The sequence below is a fragment of the Trachinotus anak genome, unplaced genomic scaffold, assembly GCF_046630095.1.
Source record: "Trachinotus anak isolate AG129_WGS33_773 ecotype Australia unplaced genomic scaffold, CSIRO_AGI_Tana_v1 ptg000011l, whole genome shotgun sequence".
NCBI classification, from domain to species: Eukaryota; Metazoa; Chordata; class Actinopteri; order Carangiformes; family Carangidae; genus Trachinotus; species Trachinotus anak.
Window position 1 is genome coordinate 10,104,038 of NW_027273862.1, and position 19,347 is coordinate 10,123,384.

The window sequence follows — 19,347 nt, forward strand, 5'->3', positions numbered from 1 at the left end:
CCGATGACGTATTATTTCTAGCCAATGAGCTTCCGGGATTGCGTTTCACAACATAAGGGGATGGGCTAGTTACAAAACATTTCTAGCGTGTGGCGCCAATTGTTTCACGGTCCTCACACAACCATCACAGTGAGCACAGAGGAAGTACACTCGTCTCACCTGCCCGCATTTCTCTCTTGCTAGTCCTTGTAAGTGCATTAATATGTCGACGAGACGAGTGAAATGTGAAGCTGTTGTGAAGCTGCAATTATTGGTGAGTTGCTGGAGTTTTTAAATGTGGTTTCGGTATCTTAACCTGCCTGTGTTTGCCACTGAGTAACATTACATAACTGATTATGTTTGGGAGCGACACTCACTTAATGTGATTTAACAGTAACTCAATAAGGTAAACATTAGCAAGCAATGATTTTAGACTTAAATTCAGTATGCTTCTTTGGACAACTTGAATGAACACATTAGTGTATTATGCCAGCTGTTTGGTCAGTTGTTGATAGAGCACATCTTGCAGGAAAGGATCCCTGTGAATCTCGTGGAGGAGGTCCGACGATCATCTCGAACCACCCTGTTACCTAAACGCTGTCGAGACTCTTCTGCAGCTGAAACGCCCAAGAAGAAAAGGGTAAGAGACACCCCACAAAGACGTGGATAACAATAATAAGTCATTTTGTTTTGCTGTTGTTAATATGTCAACATTTTCTCGACAGAGAACTAAAATGCACAATGACAAACAAACCCACAATAAGACACAGGATCTTAAGGAGGAGGAAGCTGAAAGTGGTGATGAAGAGCATACCTCTGTAAGCATGAAAACCCGGCACAATTAATCATACACACCACTATGTCAACAGGATGAGCAAAATGCAGACCTGTGGTGAAGGTACAGTTATTGAGTTGCTGAAGTTCTGAATGTGGTTTTGTCATATTAACCTGCCTGTGTTGGCTGATCAATAAATAACATTAAATGGCTGATCATGTTTATGAGCTACACTTGCTTTATATGTTTTAACAGTAACTTAGCAAGGTAAACACAGGCAAGCATTATTTTAGGCGTAAATCCAGTGTGCTGTGAAAACGTATGCTTCTTTGGACAACTTGAATTAATACATTAGTGTATTATGCCAGCTGTTTAGTCAGTTGTTGATAGAGCACATCTTGCAGGAAAGGATCCCTGTGAATCTCGTGGAGGAGGTCCGACGATCATCTCGAACCACCCTGTTACCTAAACGCTTTCAATACTCTCCAGCAGCTGAAACACCCAAGAAGAAAAGGGTAAGAGACACCCCACAAACATGTAGACAATAATATGTAAACAATAATAAGTCATTTTGTTTTGCATGCCAACGTTTCCTTGACAGAGAACAAAAATGCACAATGACAAACACATCGAGAATAAGATGCAGGAGGGGGATGCTGAAATCAAGAGGGAGGAAGCTGATCTCAAGGAGGAGGAAGCTGAAAGTAGTGATGTGGAGCATACGTCTGTAAGTATGAAAACCATGTACAATTAATCATACACACCACTGTTCTCATCTTGACTGTGACAAAAGTTTTGGAAGTTTCTACAGACTGTCAGAGTTGTGTCTTTGTGTAACACAGAGTGGACATGGAGGACTTTCTGCATATGAACTGGAGCGACTGGAGAACATCAGACAGAACCAAGCCTTCCTGTCGTCTATCAATTTATTCAAGGTAGGTTAATAAAAATGACCTGCAATTATCAGTTTGTGTGTATTTTGCACAGATGATGCAGTTCTCTTTGGCCGTCTTGCATCTCATTCCTCTCACTGTCACTGAACCGATAGGATCGGTATTAACTGTTGTTTTCTTTGTCAAAAGGCCTCTGAGGAGCTCAAGGAGTTGACACAGCCAAAGCCATCACAGAGAGGTCTCATGAGGTACATTTGGCTGAAAGACTGACTGTTACAAAAAAGCTCTTAATTCAGTGTAGCAATAATTTCTGAATAGAATAATTTGGGGGTGGAGGTGTGTGGCATCTGGGATGAATGGTGAGCGGTAGAAGTGAAGTGTTGGAGACCAATTTAAAAACTGTAGTGACAATGATACAATAGTGATAATTGTGTTTCTTTTCATATTCCTGTGAATGTGTATAACATCATCTTCATGCATTGTACTGCAGATTATTACTTAAAATGTCATTGGTAATGTGCTGTTTTTTTTTTTTAGTTTAAAAGGGAGTAATTGTACAAAACATCACTTGACTTGACTCAAGTCAGACTGACAGATGACTCGAATGGACTTGGCTTTTTTAAATTTATTTTATTATTTATTTTTTATACATGATTAGGTGATCTCTATTTTGATCCTTGCAAACCAGCTATTATGGGAAAGACCAGAAGTTCCACATAGAGGTACATTGTAATAGTAATGACTAGAATAGCACTCAGTCAAGCGCACACCTCTGCCAGGGTCAGACAATCCTACACATTAAGGAAAGTAATAAAGATATTTCTGGATCTGCCCTTTTAACTGGATCTGCACCAAAATGTAACGGGTTCTTCCGTGGCCCCTCCCCCATCTCTCCACCAAGTTTGGTGCAAATCAGCTTGTTACTTTTTGTTGACAAATGAACAGACACAGGTGAAAACATAACCTCCTTGAGGGAGGTAATAGTACGAAGTCTAATAATAATATTAATTGTAGCAGTGGTTGGCTGTCAGTCACAGAGCCAGACTCTACATTGACATAAAATCTGAAATATCAGTAATATTTATAAGGTGAAAGCAGCTGCAACAGTTTTCAGTAATAAAACAAAACTTTCCATGACTGCTGTCTTGTTAGTGATTTAATAGAAACTGAGGTCGATCATCAGAACTTTTGACTAACTTGACCTGAGCGATGACACTTGTCTTGTTTGACTTACAGCCACATGTGACTCCCACCTCCGGCTGAACGTAATTGATTTCTTGACAAAAAAGGAATTTGGCTGTTTTGCTGATTAGTTGTCATCAAGTAAAAATATTATATCTTATTCTATCCTTTTAAACCTTTTAAATTTCATTCATCTGTTTCAAAAGTCAGAAAACTTGTTGATGTCACTGTAATGCTGAGTTTCTGTGGTGGCAGGTCACATTCAGCTGTAAAAGAGATGCTGCCAGCTCGCAAATCCCTTCGTCTCCAAAATAAAGAGGCAGAGATCTTGACACTTCCCCCAGAACCCACGAGCACGTCATTCCATGAACAGGTATAGATACATATAAATAACTTAAAACTTCAGATATTTTTGCTATCAGGTGGAAACCTTGTATGTACAAAACCGTCACTTTTCAGGAAAATGAAAATGTTTTTAAAATAATTCAGCACTGCAGGATTTAGTCACAATGTCTTGTTAATACTTTGGTTAAATATTTGTAAAAACCCACCGACAATTAAATAGACAGAATTAAAGGGTGAGCAATAGCATTGGTTTATGGAAAAAAAATAAAATAAATTAAATAAAATGTATAATGAAATGAAATATCTGAAATATGGAGATATAAGGTTTCTGCCCAACAGTGACAACATACTCTGTATGATGACTCACTTCAGGCCTCTCCACTGCTGTGTGTTCAAGCATTTCCTTTTCTGGCTGTTCTTTTTTAAAAATATATTATTTATTTTATTTAATTTTACTTGCTTTAAAGTCAGTGAAAAAGGCTGTTGGCCCTCTGCCCATGGATCCAATCAACATGGAAGAGGGAAGCAAGCTGCCTTCACAACTTCTTGAGCTGTGCTCTGAGGTAGGAGTCACCTCTGTAATGTTTCATGTGCTATCATGTTTAATATTTGGTTATCAGAGTGGCTTTTTAGATAGTCTGTACTTTGTTTTCTCTCCTGACACAGTATTAACAAAAACACTTTGTTAAGGAAGTGATATAAAATAAAGTTTATATCTCTTTAAAAGTCAGTTCTTGTTGTTCCCATTTATTTGATTGAAAATGGTAAATGCATGCAGTGCTGTTAAGCCGTCGACTGTTGTGCCACCCACACAAGAACACAGAGTAATAGTTAAAGCTAAAATATTTTGGAAATGCCCAAAGGTAAGATATGCAGGCTTACATCTTTGTTGGTCTACTAATTGTTGTTTACTTATGCAGCTTGTAAATCAATTGTAAAGCTTAAAATTGGTTTCCTTTTCATAGGTTTCTGAAGAAAAGAAGGTGGCGCTTGATCTGGATGGGTAAGATTTAAAGTTTTGATTTCATTTCAGCGAATCGCTCAGCTAAGAAAAAAACGACTGCTTCACCTCTGAGGCTGTATTAGTTGCTTTTTGGCTAATGCGTTGATACACATTTTTTGTTAACATTTGAACATGTTGATGCAGGTGAACAAAAATCTGCACTGATGTCTTGACACAGGTACAGATCAGGCCTCAAGAACATGAGGATAACTGAGGGCAGAGTGGCTAAAGTGGTGAAGGATCGCATCTTCTCTGCCACTTTCCACCCCTGCACCAGCAGCCTGTTGATGGCTGCAGGAGACAAGTGGGGGAAAGTTGGCCTCTGGAAGTTGGTGGGTCTTTTTCCTTGTTTTTTTTTTTTTCGACTGTGGTTTTAATGTTGTTGAAAATAGGCATTTGACCACTAGAGGGCAGGGACAGTGCTCAAAACAAACTCAGAGGAATAGCCCTTGACATGCTTGTCTAACGATAACACTAGTAAGAAACAACAGGAAAATGCCATCAGACACGCATTTCTCGCCACTTGTAAAATGTGAGACAAGTTGTTTTAGAATTGCTCTTTCACTTCATCTCCCTTTCATCTTGCTTGGTCACATTGCATTTAACCTGATTATGCAATGTGAACAGCTTTTTGAAATGTTTTATGAATAAAAATAAAATAAAATTTCCTGGAAGCAAAGCATTGGTCACTGGACACAAAGTCCCTTTAAATGTCACAACTGTTCCATGTCTTTGTATGAAATCCACATTAGGAACTGACATGTATTTTTTGCATATGTATATTCCTTCAGGAAGGTGGCTGGGGTGATGATGGCGTGCTGCTCTTTGAGCCTCACACTCGTCCTGTAGGCTGCATGGCGTTCTCCAGGGCTCATGCCGCACACCTGCTGAGTTCCAGCTATGATGGATCTCTACGCTGCATGGACGTAGAGAAGGCCGTCTTTGATGATGTGAGATAACTTTTGTTGCATGAAATGTATGATATAAAAATTTGTTCTGTAGAGGTTGTGAGGGAAACTGACTGAATGCAAACTTGACTTGTAATATCATCATTCATCAATAACACATTTACTCCTTATTCAAAGTGTCCTTTTTCACCAGTTGACGTGAGGTTGTTTTGTTTATTGTTGCAGGTGTATGACATCGAGGATGGCCTGAAAACCTTTGACTTCATGTCACACGATTGTTTGACACTAGTCGTTGGGACCTGGTATGGAGAAGTTGCCATTGTGGACAGGCGCACCCCGGGGTAACATAATATTGGTAGTGATAATGAAAAGAAGTGGTTTTTGGTCTCTTTGTATTGAGATGAATTATGGATCAACAATTGGAACATTCTTAATGATGATATTATTATTATTATTATTATTATTATTATTAATAATAAGAACATGGTGCACTGGTGTTTAATTTCTCTGCAGAAACTCCCATGAGTCCCTTCACCTATTGGACCCAAAGACTTTGCGCTGCGTTAGCGTCCATCCTTTACAGAAGCAGTACTTTGCTGTTGCAGAAAGCAAGTATGTCTGATCATTGATTTTTATTTCATTTTTTTTTATCACGAAAATATGTTTTACTACTGTCCTCTATTTGATGTCGGACTGTTTTTGATGTTAATAAATGAATGTTTTTGTCTTGTGTGCAGGGTAGTGAGTATTTATGACAGCAGGTACCTGAAGAAGAAGAACTGCCAGGCGGTCTCCCAGCTGCAGGGCCACTCTCTAAGCATATGCAGTGCTTATTTCTCCCCTTGCACGGGGAACAGAGTTCTCACTTCCTGTATGGATAACAATATAAGGTGCAGCCAGCTCAGCACTTTGAATAATTGTGTTATACTTACTGTAGTTCATTTTGAAATCCTCGCTCAATGTCTTCACTTTTTTACAGGATATATGACACATCTGCAATGACTGCACAATCTCCCTTGCTGACAAAAATCAGGTACATCCATTCAGTTGAACATGAACTTTGTATTCAGATCAATTGTTATTTCACCAACGTTGTGCTCTCCAGTTCCTCTCTATCCTGTGCCTCGAGACTTGTGTTATCTGAACTTACTTACCACCCGTCCTCTCAAATTTCAGACATGATATGCAAACAGGCCGCTGGCTGAGCAAACTATCAGCAGTGTGGGACCCCAAACAGGAAGAGTGCTTTGTGGTGGGAAGCATGTTGAGGCCCCGGAGGGTACAGGTGTTCCACGAAAGCGGCCAGCTACAGCACTCCTTCATGGATGACGAGAACCTTAACACAGTGCTGTCCGTTACTGCTTTTCACCCCACAAGGAATGCCTTACTGGGGGGCAATTCATCAGGGCGCCTGCATGTTTTCTCTGACTAAGATGCCTTGAGCAGGGTAGAAGAACATGTCACTGCTGGAAACTAGGTGTGACTCTTGCTTGTTCCTCATAATTCTCATATTGTAGCTCAGTAACATACCTGTATTTAAATATCAGTTTAACACTCTTTAATTCACTTATCATGTTCATAGTTATGTTACACTCACAGATGTTACACTCCCTGTGAGTTGGTGCAGTGTCAGTAACGAAGTATCAGAATTGTCTTCCTCACTATTCCCATCAAACTACACACGCTACATGCTGATGTTGCTGCATAGGGTAAGTAGTGTCAGCGAGTAGGTGAATTTGAAGATCGTCAAGTTGTGACGCATCCTGCTCATGTTGGAGACTTAGTGAGTTTGATCATGTTTATTTAAAAAAAAAAAAAATCTATCTATCTTGGATCCTTTCAGATCACATCTCTTCCTTCATTCTGACGTCTGGTTTGAACAAGAACTGAACTTCTTGGCCATGCCTGCATGCTTTCATGCATTGAGTTGCCGCTGCATGATTAGCTTTTTGCATTAATGAGTAGGTGTCAGGTTTCACTAATATTAAATTACAAATATAGAACACCACTATATTCACTGCTTTCAGCCTTGAGTCTACTGTGTGGATGGGTCTACATGAGGACATTGCACTCTTTTCCATTCTTTACAAAACTGCCCAAGCTTTGTCAGGTTTCATGAGGACTGCTAGTGAACAGTTTTCTGCCACCAATTCTGGACTGACCTGAGGTCTGGACTTCAGGATCATACTGTGTTTTGAAACCACTCCTGTGTAGGTTTGGCTTCATATTTGGGTTTGTTGTCATGCCGAAAAATACATCTCAAGTTACAGTTCACTTGCCAACAGCAGCCAGGTTTTCCTCGGGGATTTACCTGCCCTTTTCTGCCTTCATTTCACCCTCTGCCTCAACAAGCTGTCAGGGCAGTGCAAATAAGCATGCCCACAGCATGATACTGCCACTGCCAGCCTTCATGGTGGAGAGGATGTGTTAATCCTCATGTGCGGTGCCTGTACTGTATCTGAAAGAGCTCTGTTTTGGTCCAAATTTGGCAGATGTACAGCTGTGTTTGATTGTTGCCTCCTTCTTTATGGTAGGGGATATTCAGTGCCTTGGAAATTCCTTTATCTCCTGATGGGAACTTCTCAATTACCCCGCCTCAGATATGTCATGTTTGCCATCTTGTGTTTCGAGAGGATGTTGAGTACCCAGCTGTCGGACTTGTCAGATAGATTGATAGAAGTGTATTTAATGTCACTGTAGAATTTCTGTGATAACACACAAGTGATCTGTCTTTCAATTCCTGTCATCTCTAAATAATATCATTTATCAGTTACTTCTGTTTTGTACTTCATCTTCATACAGGTCAAAGTGTGGAGATGTGTCTGCTTTGATACTAGCATTTAATCAGTAACCAGCAAGTAATCACTTCCTAATCACATCCAATGAGATGGGGGTGGGGATGATCAAATATGTATATATAAAGTAAGTTCTTGTTGACTCTGCCGCTTATTTTTCTATTCTTATGTTTACTATTTGTTATACTCTGAATGCCTTACCCAAGCAATTTCTAAAAATAGTTCTTTCTATATTTGTGTTTTTTTTTCCTTCTTTTTTCCTTGTGTAAAGTTGATTGTGTTCATTTCAAGTTTTCTTTTTATATGTGGCTTCTGAACCAAATAGAATAAATATAGAGACACTTTATACCAAAAGTGTTGAGTCTGAATGTTGCTATTGTCAGCAGTGTTAGTATTGTTTGTCCCTTCAGATGGCAGCATTGTAACATGAAAGTATCGTGCGTGTTAGCAGTGTCTATCACAGTCCATTGTTTTAGAGCAGACACACTGAATTCAAAACTTGTAGCCACACTAGCTGCTAGATGTCAAGAATAGATAATATTTTATTCATAAATAGAGTACACCAGTCTTCAGTCAGTGATTGGAAATAAGCAGTCTTGTTGGAGGTAATAAATGCAGAACACATGCTTACAGAGACATTTCCATGTGCAGGGCCATGGTACAGGAAGGAAGCTTGCAGTGAGACCACATCTGGGGCTTTATTTCCTGTTTACATAATTCAGGAAAACAAAACTGGCAATGGAACTGTCACCCCTCTTTATCAATGAGCCGGTCCAAGTGATCTGGAACACATGTTAGCAATTTAAAAAAAAAAGTATTGAACTGCATTGCACAAAGAAAGATTCAGGTAGTTGAGTATGCTACTTCTGCTGTTTTTAATCGGCTAAAAATACAAACTGCTCTGCTTTCATTGTGGTAAAAGCTGTTCCAAAGTCAAGTGAAAATGGGTCTACTGTCAGTTCATTTACATGTACTTTTCATCTTACCTTATTCTATAAAATGAGTCAGAAGAGCAGGCTAGGATTAGGCAACAACCAATCAGGGTTTACATGAAAACATTTTTAAAAAGTTTTGGACAACAGGTATTTTGGAGAAGTATCTGTTACCTCCCACTGTGACTTATCAGGAACAGTGGGCACCATTCCCTTCACACATGCATCTACAGGCTGTTTTACCCTCCGAGAGGACTCAAAAGACATTTTTCATGTCTAGCAGACAGAGACGAACATTAGTTTGTAATTCATGGTTATTAGTGTTCATTATGTTATCTGTAATATTATTGCTCAAATTATGTTTTTTCATACGCATGAACATAAAATGAGACTAAAGTACAAATTATATGAGGTAAAAAGCAAATTTTCAGCCTCTACTGGTACCTTTCACCTAACACATCAATCGAAAACCACTGAGCACCATCTGAATTAAAGCAAATACATCAGTAATTTATCTGACAACCGCAAAATATGTTTTTTCTATTGAATATAAATATATTAGTCAATATTTCTGTTGCTCTAACTCATCCAACTCTACACTAGAAGGAAAAAAGACAGAATTATGAATACCTCTGGTCATTCCACCATCGCTGAATTTGAAAATATCAGTACTGTACAAAAATAACATCAACATTAAAGCCTGGTATTTAATACTACAGGGATTCCCAAAGCACTGTTTTCATATTAAGTTTCAACTTGTGGAAGTTTGTTGGAAAGATTTAAACAATAATACAGTAACTTTCCAAACAGCCCCTCTGACACCTGCATATCATGAACTGCTCTGCCAACCCAGTCCTAAACCATTCCTCTTGTTGCATAAATAATACATCCATATGTGTTTTTTTTTTTTTTTTTAGGTATAATGTTGTACACCTGCTGATCAGCCTAGAGTTACCACTGGCACACAGCATATACACCTACATACAGTATATCCTAATGAACTACTTGTAGGTTTGTCGAGAGTTAACTGTCACAAACTATGGTTTTTAATGATGCTGTTGGTTACTCTGGGCTGTAGGCTAACCTGTGAAAGAACATAATAAGGCTGGAGAAGGACAGCACACTATAAGAGCTTCCATCTGTTGACGCAAACTGACAGAAACATCAGACAACAGAGGTTTTCTTTGGTAGGCGCGATGATGAAGATTGCAGTAGGACGTAAACATGACTTATCTTAGGATCTCCTGTAAGTGAGCGTGGGGCTGAAAACCATATATCCACTGTAAAAATAATGCTTCAAGTCCATTTAAAGTCACCGTGAGGAAATCTCCATGTGCTAACCAGACATCGGGTTGTACAAAAATGGAAACATGATTTAAATATATTCAGCTTATACAGATAAACGCATAAACATGAACACAGCAGGGCTAAACAAAAATGGAGCATGGGTCTTGAACTAAAAAAAAACAAAAAACAGTACATTAGCTCCCATAACTGTGTATTGTGGGAAAATAGCACTCATTTTTGCACTTTACAAAGGTAAAACAAGGTCAGATTTCCCATCATGGAGAGGATCTTGAGTTTTTTATATTAACAGTATTGCACATCAAGATAAGCTCCTTCTACAGACTGTGGGAGTCAAAGAGCTAACCAAACACTTCACTATCACTACAGCGCTAACTCACAGAGTGCCATCACATGTTCAACTACTGTCAAAGTAACTACAGCAAAGTGACAACTGTTCCTTACACACAGAAGTTGATTGTAGTTATTAGCATTATTTGGCTGCTATTTAATAAAATCAGCAAAGTTACCACCTCCATCACTTACTTACATCCTTACAAGAGCTTAATTTGTAGTCATGGGACGATTAAGCTTTTACTGGTGCTCTGGACATAAAATGGTAACGTGAGCACAATGTTAACACACATCTGACCACAAACTAAGTCATACTTATAAAAAAATCATTCAAGGCTTCTAACAGGGCAGCATCGACATCACTCCTGGGTCAGATGTCTACTACAACTGATTCATAGCACTTGTTTGAATTCAGTGTGCCAGATTTGTGATGTGTACCACATCAGGAGAATTCAGGGATGTGGTCCGGTCCTTAAAAGTGCTGAATTCTCTTTGCTCTACACAACAACATCCACATCTGTCTAATGACTGTGTGGAACAAAATATAAGATTTGCAAATATTATTTTACCCAGGACCGATCTACACTTGGTAAGTGCTGCTCAGCTTTCCTTTTCACACTTTCTCTAACCCCCCTGTTACAACTCCAAACAGCAGTTATCAGTCTCATAGCAGCGACCATAAAAACATGTAATCATCGTGAATGTTGTTGGCTGTGAAATTTGCGAAAATTAGATGAGCTAGACTGCCCCCATCTCATCACCTTCCTGCAAAACTACCCTCAGACTCTCATCCCCCCGCCCCCCCCCCACACATCAAGTCGTTCTGTCTTACAATAATGTTACAACATGTATAAATTAATACAAAAATAAAGGCAACTATTATCGGTGGCATGAATAAGACTGGCTTGTCCCTTTCTGTGTTTAAATTAAACCCTGTTGCTTGTGTAAAAATAATAATAATAATAATAATAATTTCCAAAGGAAAATGTGATTTTCGTTCCTCGCAGTGATGGTTAAACATTATCAACAAGGCTTTTCAGGGGACAGTCCGTGGCCTGTGACGGGATCTCCGTCCTGGGGGAAGCTGAGTCCATTCTGGGAACAGGGCTGCAATCTTTTACCTTTACTTTCTTCCTCCTTCTCCCCCCTCTCCCCCTCCCTCCTGTCCGTCTGTTGTATGTGTCCCGTCTCCCTCAGCGGAGGCCTGTGATGCGCCGCTCAGTCTCTGCGTCTTCCCCCTCGTCTCACTTGCTGATGAGGAAACCTCCCATCCACCTTAACTTACAGGCGAACCAGCGCCGCAGGGGGCAGAAGTATTCAAAGTGGAACTGCTGGAACTCAGGTGTCTTGCGGATGTCTCTCAGGAAGGCAATGTCCAGGTCTGACTCTGTCAGCATGATGAGGAGCAGCAGCAGGGCGAACAGCAGTCCGATGGTGACCAGGAACAGACGTAACACGCTCAGGATGAACTTATTCAGCTCCTCCACGTCGCTCGGTGGCGACGGCCTGCTCCTCACCATGCGCAGCGCTCTCCTGCCGGGCCCAAACTCTGGCGCCTGCCCCTCCTTCGATGTCCCCGCCTCTGACCCCTTCTCCTCATCGCCGCTGCAGGTGGAGCCATTGAGGTGGCGGGCCAAAGGCATGTCGTGGCCGTGCTCGGCCACGGGTGTAGGCAACACGCTGTCCGAGGGGCTGTAGGCCTCGTCGGAGATGACTGCTGATGTACTCGCCTCGCTTCCGTCCACCATCTGGCCCCGGGAAGGCATGAAGGAGTCGCCGTGGGAGACGGAGCGCACAGGCGTGGAGTGGGCGCTGTCTCGAAGAGACTCCAGGCCTGGAAACACATGAGAGTGAAGACAGGTCATAACAGAGACACAGTGCTCAGTTAGTGGGAGGTGTTGTTGCAGGTGGAGATGATCTGACATGACTGTTTTATCAAACCGGGAATAAATCAGTTGAACATATGATCTCCTCCCTCACAGCTGGAAACCTTACCACACGACGCAGTGTCCATGCGTGTGTTATCACAGTGTCAAACATATAAAGTAGTCCATGAATAACTAGGCTATGTAATATCAGACGGGGGCCTCCACAAGCATGCACACTTGCATGTTGTGTGTGTGTGTGTGTGTGTGTGTGTGGTTATTAGGGCTGTGAAACTACATGATTCAGTATGAGACTGATTTTGAGACAAATTTTATTATTGTGTTTAACATTATTCTAAAGCGCAGTCAAAATGGTACACTTTGAATATTTTTTTTTATTACGTTTTTCATGTTTTGCAGTGATATCAAACATGTTAGAGAATACATCTGATTTGACAGATTACTTGGTAAAATAGTAAAAGATCTTCTAATTCTTGCGATTTCAAGTCTCTATTATCGCTGGAACAAATTTACTGCAGCACTTATGCTAATTAGGGATTACACTCTTCTTACCACTCCTTTCCCCATGGATCACATTTCATCACAGTTAATAGCTACCCTGTTTTCTGCTCGGTAAACTCATGAAAAATGAATAACCTGTCCCTGTTTTTGAAGCCACTTGAAAAAGTTGCTCTAAGGGAAAATTGTCTTCATTTGTGTTTAATTAGAGATTCACTCAGCCTCTTCGATTCTTAGGCTGACTTGCTGGGCTGCCAGAACATTCAGGCACATTGTGGTCTGTTGAACACGGTGCCAACACTGTAATCCTGATGTGGCCGGAGAGGAAGCATGATTTTGTTTTTCGTGCCTAGCTTGTTGTCACCTACAGTATGCAAAAGAAACAGATCCAGTTGTCCTGTTGTGTAATCTTTGTCCAAATGAAATACTTAGAAGTGACAACTCTAACCCTAAAGTAAACATGAAACATAAGAGCGACCTCTAAGAGCTGTCTCTCAGCCCCTGCTTGATCCTCATGTTCTCGGGAAGCTAGATAATGACAACGTAAACTTTAAAACTTAGATAACAGTGGATTCAACAACATCTTATTGTAAATCTTATTGTGTAATTTACTACGATATAGTATATGTCATAAAAAAATGCCATATGTCATAGAAAAATACAGCGTTCAAACGCTATTCTTTAACGAAACCCAGCCAACTTGACATTTTACGACTTGCTCTCTTCAAGACCAGGACCATGTAGGAACCACAAAAAGGCAAAAATCCATGACCTTGCATATCAAAACCACTCTTGGTTTTTTACCTGCAGAACTGCCTGGTGGGCTGCAGCCATGGAGTTGAGGCGGGACAGCTAGCCTGGAAGGGGTCCTTGAGCTCTGCCCCAACCCTGGCCCAGAGCCTGAGGTGGAGGAACCCCCAGGGAGAGCGGGGAAGAGCGGTAGGACCCCCAAGGCCTTGCCCAACAGCCTGGGTCCCAGAGAAAGCACGCGCACCTTCACATCTCGATAACAGTGGTTGATCATGCGCAAGTGAACGTTCACCTTGGTCTTGATCCGGATCAGACACTTCACCATGGTTCAAGGGTTGTAAAGAACACCTGTCTAAGCTGAACTGCCTTCAAACACACTTTTGCTGCTCGCCTTTTTGTTTTTTTTTTACTTTTATCTGCCTTTTTTTCCCCTGCTGTCTCTCTGACTGTGGCTGGCTAGCTAAGCAGCGCTCCCTTTTCCACGGCGAGCTCCCACATGCTGGCAGGCAGGCTGACAGTGATAGATAAATGGAAAGACGGACAGCGAGTGAAAGACAAGGCACAGGAATGTGGTCCACTTGTGCCACAGTTCACCTCTCCCACCCCTGCTGTCGGCTATGACACACACTGCATGGCCTCTGACAGCAGGAGCTATTTACAGCCTGAGATATTATTACCAATGGAAATACCAGAGCAGACAGAGCAGCAGGACAAAACACAGGGGGTTTGTTACACTGTTGCAACAGTGGGGTGCAATGTCAGAGCCTGCTCTCTGTGACAAAGACAAGAAGGAGGGCTAGTGTGACAAAAGAGTTTTTTTGTTGTTGTGAACAGACAAAAAATTAATTTTTTTATTTTATTCAGGCTGTTCAACTAACAGAAAACGTACTCACAGTGGCAGTACTGGTAAAAGGTTAATAGCCTGTAGGAGGAAAGAGGGTACAGTAAGTGCCCTTTATAAACTGACGGGATGACTCTCTCATGTCAAAATAATGCCTGAGGCCACTGGCTGATGGGTGCTTCTTCTGTGTGTGTGTGTGTGTGTGTGTGTTTCAGAAAGCGCACATCAAAGAGACAAGTGACACACAAATAGATTAGATGTTCATATGGACAATGTGTAAGGGTATTAAAATTGTGTGAGAGTTCAAAAGAACGTCAGAAATTTTGCACTGTGGGTGTGTGATCCAGAGCAGATCAAGTCACGTGAACTAAGACAGTGATCCACAACCTGGGGCACTAGAACCACAGGGGGCACTGCAGCTGCCAGGGGGTACCATTAAAGACTGTACACACTACAATTTGATTTAAAAAAAACTAACAGGGTGAAGGGAGTGCACATTGAAACAACTTACACAGGTTTTGGATCAAAAAACAAACGTTGGTCTGTTTAATTAGATTTGTGTGTGGATCTTTGTCTGACTTATGCTATTAAATCAAAGACCACCCATGTATTAAGTCAGCTGTAGTTTGAGTCTGAACAGTTAGCGAAAAGTTATGGCTAAATGTCTGAAATATGTAGATTGCCAAAGTAATGAATAGACAATAATGAATAGATAATTATTTATAACAACTGATTGAAATAATTAGCTGGATTTATTTCATTGTCAATTCTGCCACTAATGTAACCCATAGAAACGTGACCAAACTCATTCATTCACAGTTCAATTGTATGCAAAAAATCACTTTAATAACCTCCCATTTATTTATTAGTAGTGTTGTTAATCATTCCCTTTAAAATAAGTTCAAAGGAACATGAATGTGGTTCTGGATAAACGGGGACTGTAGGGCTACGTCTGAGAGTCTAAGAGACATTTTCTTACTGACCAACATCTGCTACACGCTGACAGCCTCTCCCTGCTCACCCTCACCCTTTGACCTCCTGTCAACATGCCTAGTGCTTTTATTATTCAGCCACACTTAAAAAAAAAAAAAAAACCTAAACTATTTCTCTGCTGTGTGTGCGTTTTACCTTCCATGATAGAAATGTGCACAGCTCTTCGCCGGGTCCTGGGCACGCTGGTCAAACGAGGGCCGTGGGTGATGGATGGACAGCTCCTACTTGGCACCATGCCAGCCCTGGACAGACACACACACATATGTATAAATACACACAGAAACACATGCACATATGCACACAGGTAAGTGTGAATGAACAAACATGCTTAAAATCATGAAAATCATTCATAACAAATATGCAGTTTAAGCAATATATTGCACAAATTAACTAATATAGGAAATCTTACCTGTGGATCTCAGGGGGGTCTCTTTTAATTTTGGCACTTTGTTCCATGACTTCCTTTGCAACCTTTCCACTGATAAAACACAGGGAAGAAAGTCTTAAAAACAAAAACAAGCATTGCAACGCTAAGGATATGTGTACAACATCTTTAGCCAAGGTCCTTGAAAAACTACACAAAATGTTCTAAATATGTAGTAAATATGTAGTTAATACTCCTGAGCTGTGCATCTGTAATATGCTACAGATTCACTGTGTGCACTTGATACCTGTATCTAAAGCGACTCCCCTTGAAGAAGAGATTACTACTGGACACTGTGCGGACCTGACTCGACTTCTCCAACCTGTGAGTGAATGGGAAGAAAAATCATAAACACAATAACAAACCTAAACAAAATGATGTCCATCCTGAGGTAAATGTTTGCAGGTCCTGTGACTCACTTGAAGAAGGCCTGGTTCTCGACTCCACACTTCCACAGATGCTTACAGGCCTCCGGTGTAGGTGCAAAGTAAGTCAGTATGATTTTCTTATCCTGTAACAAGCAGAGCACATATGGTTATATGTATATAATGGCGCCGCAGATGGCTGCCTCTGTGTTTTGGTGCGCTCTGCACCAATCACCAGAAAAAATTCCTTGTACGTGAAAACATACTTGGCAATAAACTTGATTCTGATTGATTCTGATTCTGATTACATGTTTTTAACCATACAACAAAAGACTTTTCTGATTAGCTCTCAGATTCATTACAGGGCTGTATCGCCCATCATCTGAAGCAACCCCTCAAGAAGCTGGACTTGTACGACATCAAGTGTGTTAACCAACTCTCACACAGCGGCTTTACTTTGCTCTCTTGTGTGCTAAAACACATGGGTAACATATAATATTAGAGATAGATTACTTTGGCTCCCCAGTGACAGTGTCTCCATGCATAAAACAAGGCCATACTCATTTAACTTCCTGAGCTCCACAGGCCAGAAAAGGCAGCGTTTTAATAATGCATACACATACCTCCTTCTGATTTGCATATATATGGAATGTCTTTGCTTCAAACTTGAGTTTGGTCACCTCCTCCCTGAGAAACAGAGACAGAACAAAGGGCAGAGAGACAGTGAGGAAAAGAGCGATGAGGCAATGACAAGGTAAAATAAAAAGAAAGAAAGAACAACAGAATCAAAGAGAGAGAAGGAGGCAGAGCAAGGGGGAGAGAGAGAGGCAGGGGAAGAGGGGAGAGACAGAAATGGACAAAGGTGCTAAAATATTAATTGTGGCTGGAGGCAAATTAATAAGCAGCACAGGCTTTTATTTCTGTGTTGAAAAGTCTAGACACATTGATTGTACATTATAATTACAAATTGCAAGAGTAAAATGCAAGATTTAAAAAAACAGATTTCTACAACAACACAACTCCAAACAGCTCATACAGCCTCACAGCTGCATGACTCAGCTGTCTAATATCCTCCTGCACAGATCACTGGTTATGTTTTGTTTATTTTAGACTCCTTTGCCTCATATTTCAATAATTTTGCAGATAAATAAAATGCTTCTCCTACTACATGTACAGTACATACCATGGATGTCTTAAACAGTGGTTGTGTCCGATCATGGTGGCCAACCGCTGCCACAACACAATGCATAATCACATTTAAAGCACAGCGCTCTTCCTGCCAGATTGGTATGAGCTAAATGTCTTTGTTTGGATATTTGGCTCAGAATCAGCTACATTTATTTTCTCAAGATCAAATTCATTGCACTGAAACAGATTCAACTCTGTCGGGATAATTTTTACACAAATTTAGATTTGTATGCAAACCCTATGTCTTATTTTATTTGTCCGCAACATTGCACATAAGATATTTGCCTTTTATATAATGATTGATAGGGTGCATTGTATAATTAGCCTACATTTGATCGATGTGGGGTCAGGAATCTAAATCCTGAAGACAATGAAGTGAATATGAGAGGTTTGGGCTAACTAGTGTAACAGTTTGGATTCAGCCACATGTGCTGTTTGAGGTAATTTTAGGATTTTCTTTTAAACAACATGGTCTGAAGAATGTCGGTTATGATCTGTCCTAAATCACTCATTGCACATTGTATGGACATAGAAACTTGAAACTTGCAGTTTGTTGAGTTTGCTTTGTACAAGCTGTTAATGCAGGAAGGATGTATGTTCATGTTTTGTTTTTTGCATAGTTCATATGCTGCCTAAAATATTTTTAGAATATATCTGTTTCATACGCATACAGCCACATGTGGCTGGAAACTTACACTCATGCTCTGACCTTTGATTTGAATTAGAGTATTATCTCGCTTCTATCCAACATCTATGTCCGTTCCATGTCTAGTTTTGACTGTTCACCTCTACTCACCATTTGAGGAAATGGACCCTTCTGTTTCCTTGCAGCACAGTGAATCCAAAAGGAGTGAAAGCCAGAAAAGCTGGGTTGCCAGACACATCCTGACAAACACAAATCCATGTTTTTTGTTATTGCAGAATCAGTATTTTAAATGATAGTGAGATTGTGTGTTTTGTTAAGTTTCTACATTGACAAATGACATTCAAGAGAGCAGTGTAGAAAATCAATTTGGATTTACTTATTGCTCATCTCACATTTACTCAAAAAATATACAACACTTCTTATTGCATCAAATTGTATATTGAGAAAAAATAAACTCATAAAAGCACAAGTTCATAATTACAGAAGAAATTTGTTTTGTAAAGACCACCTTGCATGGATGAGGGTCCACTCCATATGTCTCCAGCATCTGAGCCTTCTGGAGGAAGTTGAGCTCTGATGTTTCAGGAGTCTGACCTCTGGGAAATAAAAAAACAATAAGTCTGTTAACTGGCCTCTATGACAACCATCTGTCAACTCAGAGCACATCATTTGACTGAAAGTTTGTGCTTATTTGAGATGGAAATCAGACTTTCTCACTTAACTAGAAAATATTGTATATAAATGGCATAAAGCACATGGCTTGTTGATCAAAGTGTCTATGCAAAAATCTCCTATTGTGATATTTTTATGTGTAATGGAAAAAAATCATCTTGCCACTACTCATGTAGGGAAAACCTGTGATGTATTATTAGTAAAGCTAAAAACTTTTTTTGTCAGAATTGCTGTCTTCACAGTGCTCAGTGTTTACTGTTTACCTCCCAGGAAGAAACCTGAGCTGCGTATCTTCATCTGATAATCAAATATGGTCACTGTGTCAAAAGAATGAAGCTAAAGCTGGCTCATAATTCAGAGGCCTATCTGATCCTATTTGTCCCAGGTCAAAGACTAAAGCAGTAACTAATGTTCTTATAGCAGTTGTACTCAGAGGTTAGGTACTGACCAAAAGAAAAAAAAAAAAAGGATTAAAAATCAGTCTGCAGTCTTTTTAATTCTTACTGAGGCCGTGAGTGTAACTAGTCTTAGTCAAAGTGCCCGGTAGTTTTGAATTCTGCCAGCAGTGTGATAATCTTTTTCTCCCTAAAATGGTTTTGGGTACAACTTCTTCTTGTACTGACACACAACTGCA

General features: G+C 40.3%; 2 protein-coding genes across 2 annotated transcripts in view; one reads left to right on the forward strand and one right to left on the reverse strand.

The window, feature by feature from the left end:
• The first annotated feature begins 68 nt into the window (after positions 1–68).
• On the forward strand, positions 69–8,248 carry wdr76 (WD repeat domain 76). The gene is made up of 17 exons (XM_071488417.1): positions 69–253; positions 509–619; positions 705–797; positions 1,159–1,269; positions 1,356–1,481; positions 1,597–1,689; positions 1,837–1,895; positions 3,085–3,202; positions 3,642–3,737; positions 4,140–4,177; positions 4,356–4,509; positions 4,969–5,127; positions 5,311–5,426; positions 5,599–5,697; positions 5,823–5,975; positions 6,065–6,118; positions 6,262–8,248. The coding sequence occupies exons 1-17, from the start codon at positions 203–205 to the stop codon at positions 6,515–6,517; spliced, it is 1,887 nt and encodes a 628-aa protein (XP_071344518.1). The 5' UTR covers positions 69–202; the 3' UTR covers positions 6,518–8,248.
• Positions 8,249–11,268: 3,020 nt separating this feature from the next.
• Positions 11,269–19,347, reverse strand: part of frmd5b (FERM domain containing 5b) — a 66,577-nt gene continuing 58,498 nt past the window's right edge. Inside the window, exons 7-14 of the mRNA XM_071488418.1 lie at positions 18,550–18,637; positions 18,192–18,280; positions 16,831–16,894; positions 16,262–16,353; positions 16,090–16,164; positions 15,828–15,896; positions 15,554–15,660; positions 11,269–12,284 (exon numbers count right to left, since the gene is read on the reverse strand). Coding sequence (XP_071344519.1) covers positions 11,695–12,284; positions 15,554–15,660; positions 15,828–15,896; positions 16,090–16,164; positions 16,262–16,353; positions 16,831–16,894; positions 18,192–18,280; positions 18,550–18,637 — 1,174 coding nt within the window. The 3' untranslated portion in view covers positions 11,269–11,694. The remainder of the gene's footprint in view (positions 12,285–15,553; positions 15,661–15,827; positions 15,897–16,089; positions 16,165–16,261; positions 16,354–16,830; positions 16,895–18,191; positions 18,281–18,549; positions 18,638–19,347) is intronic.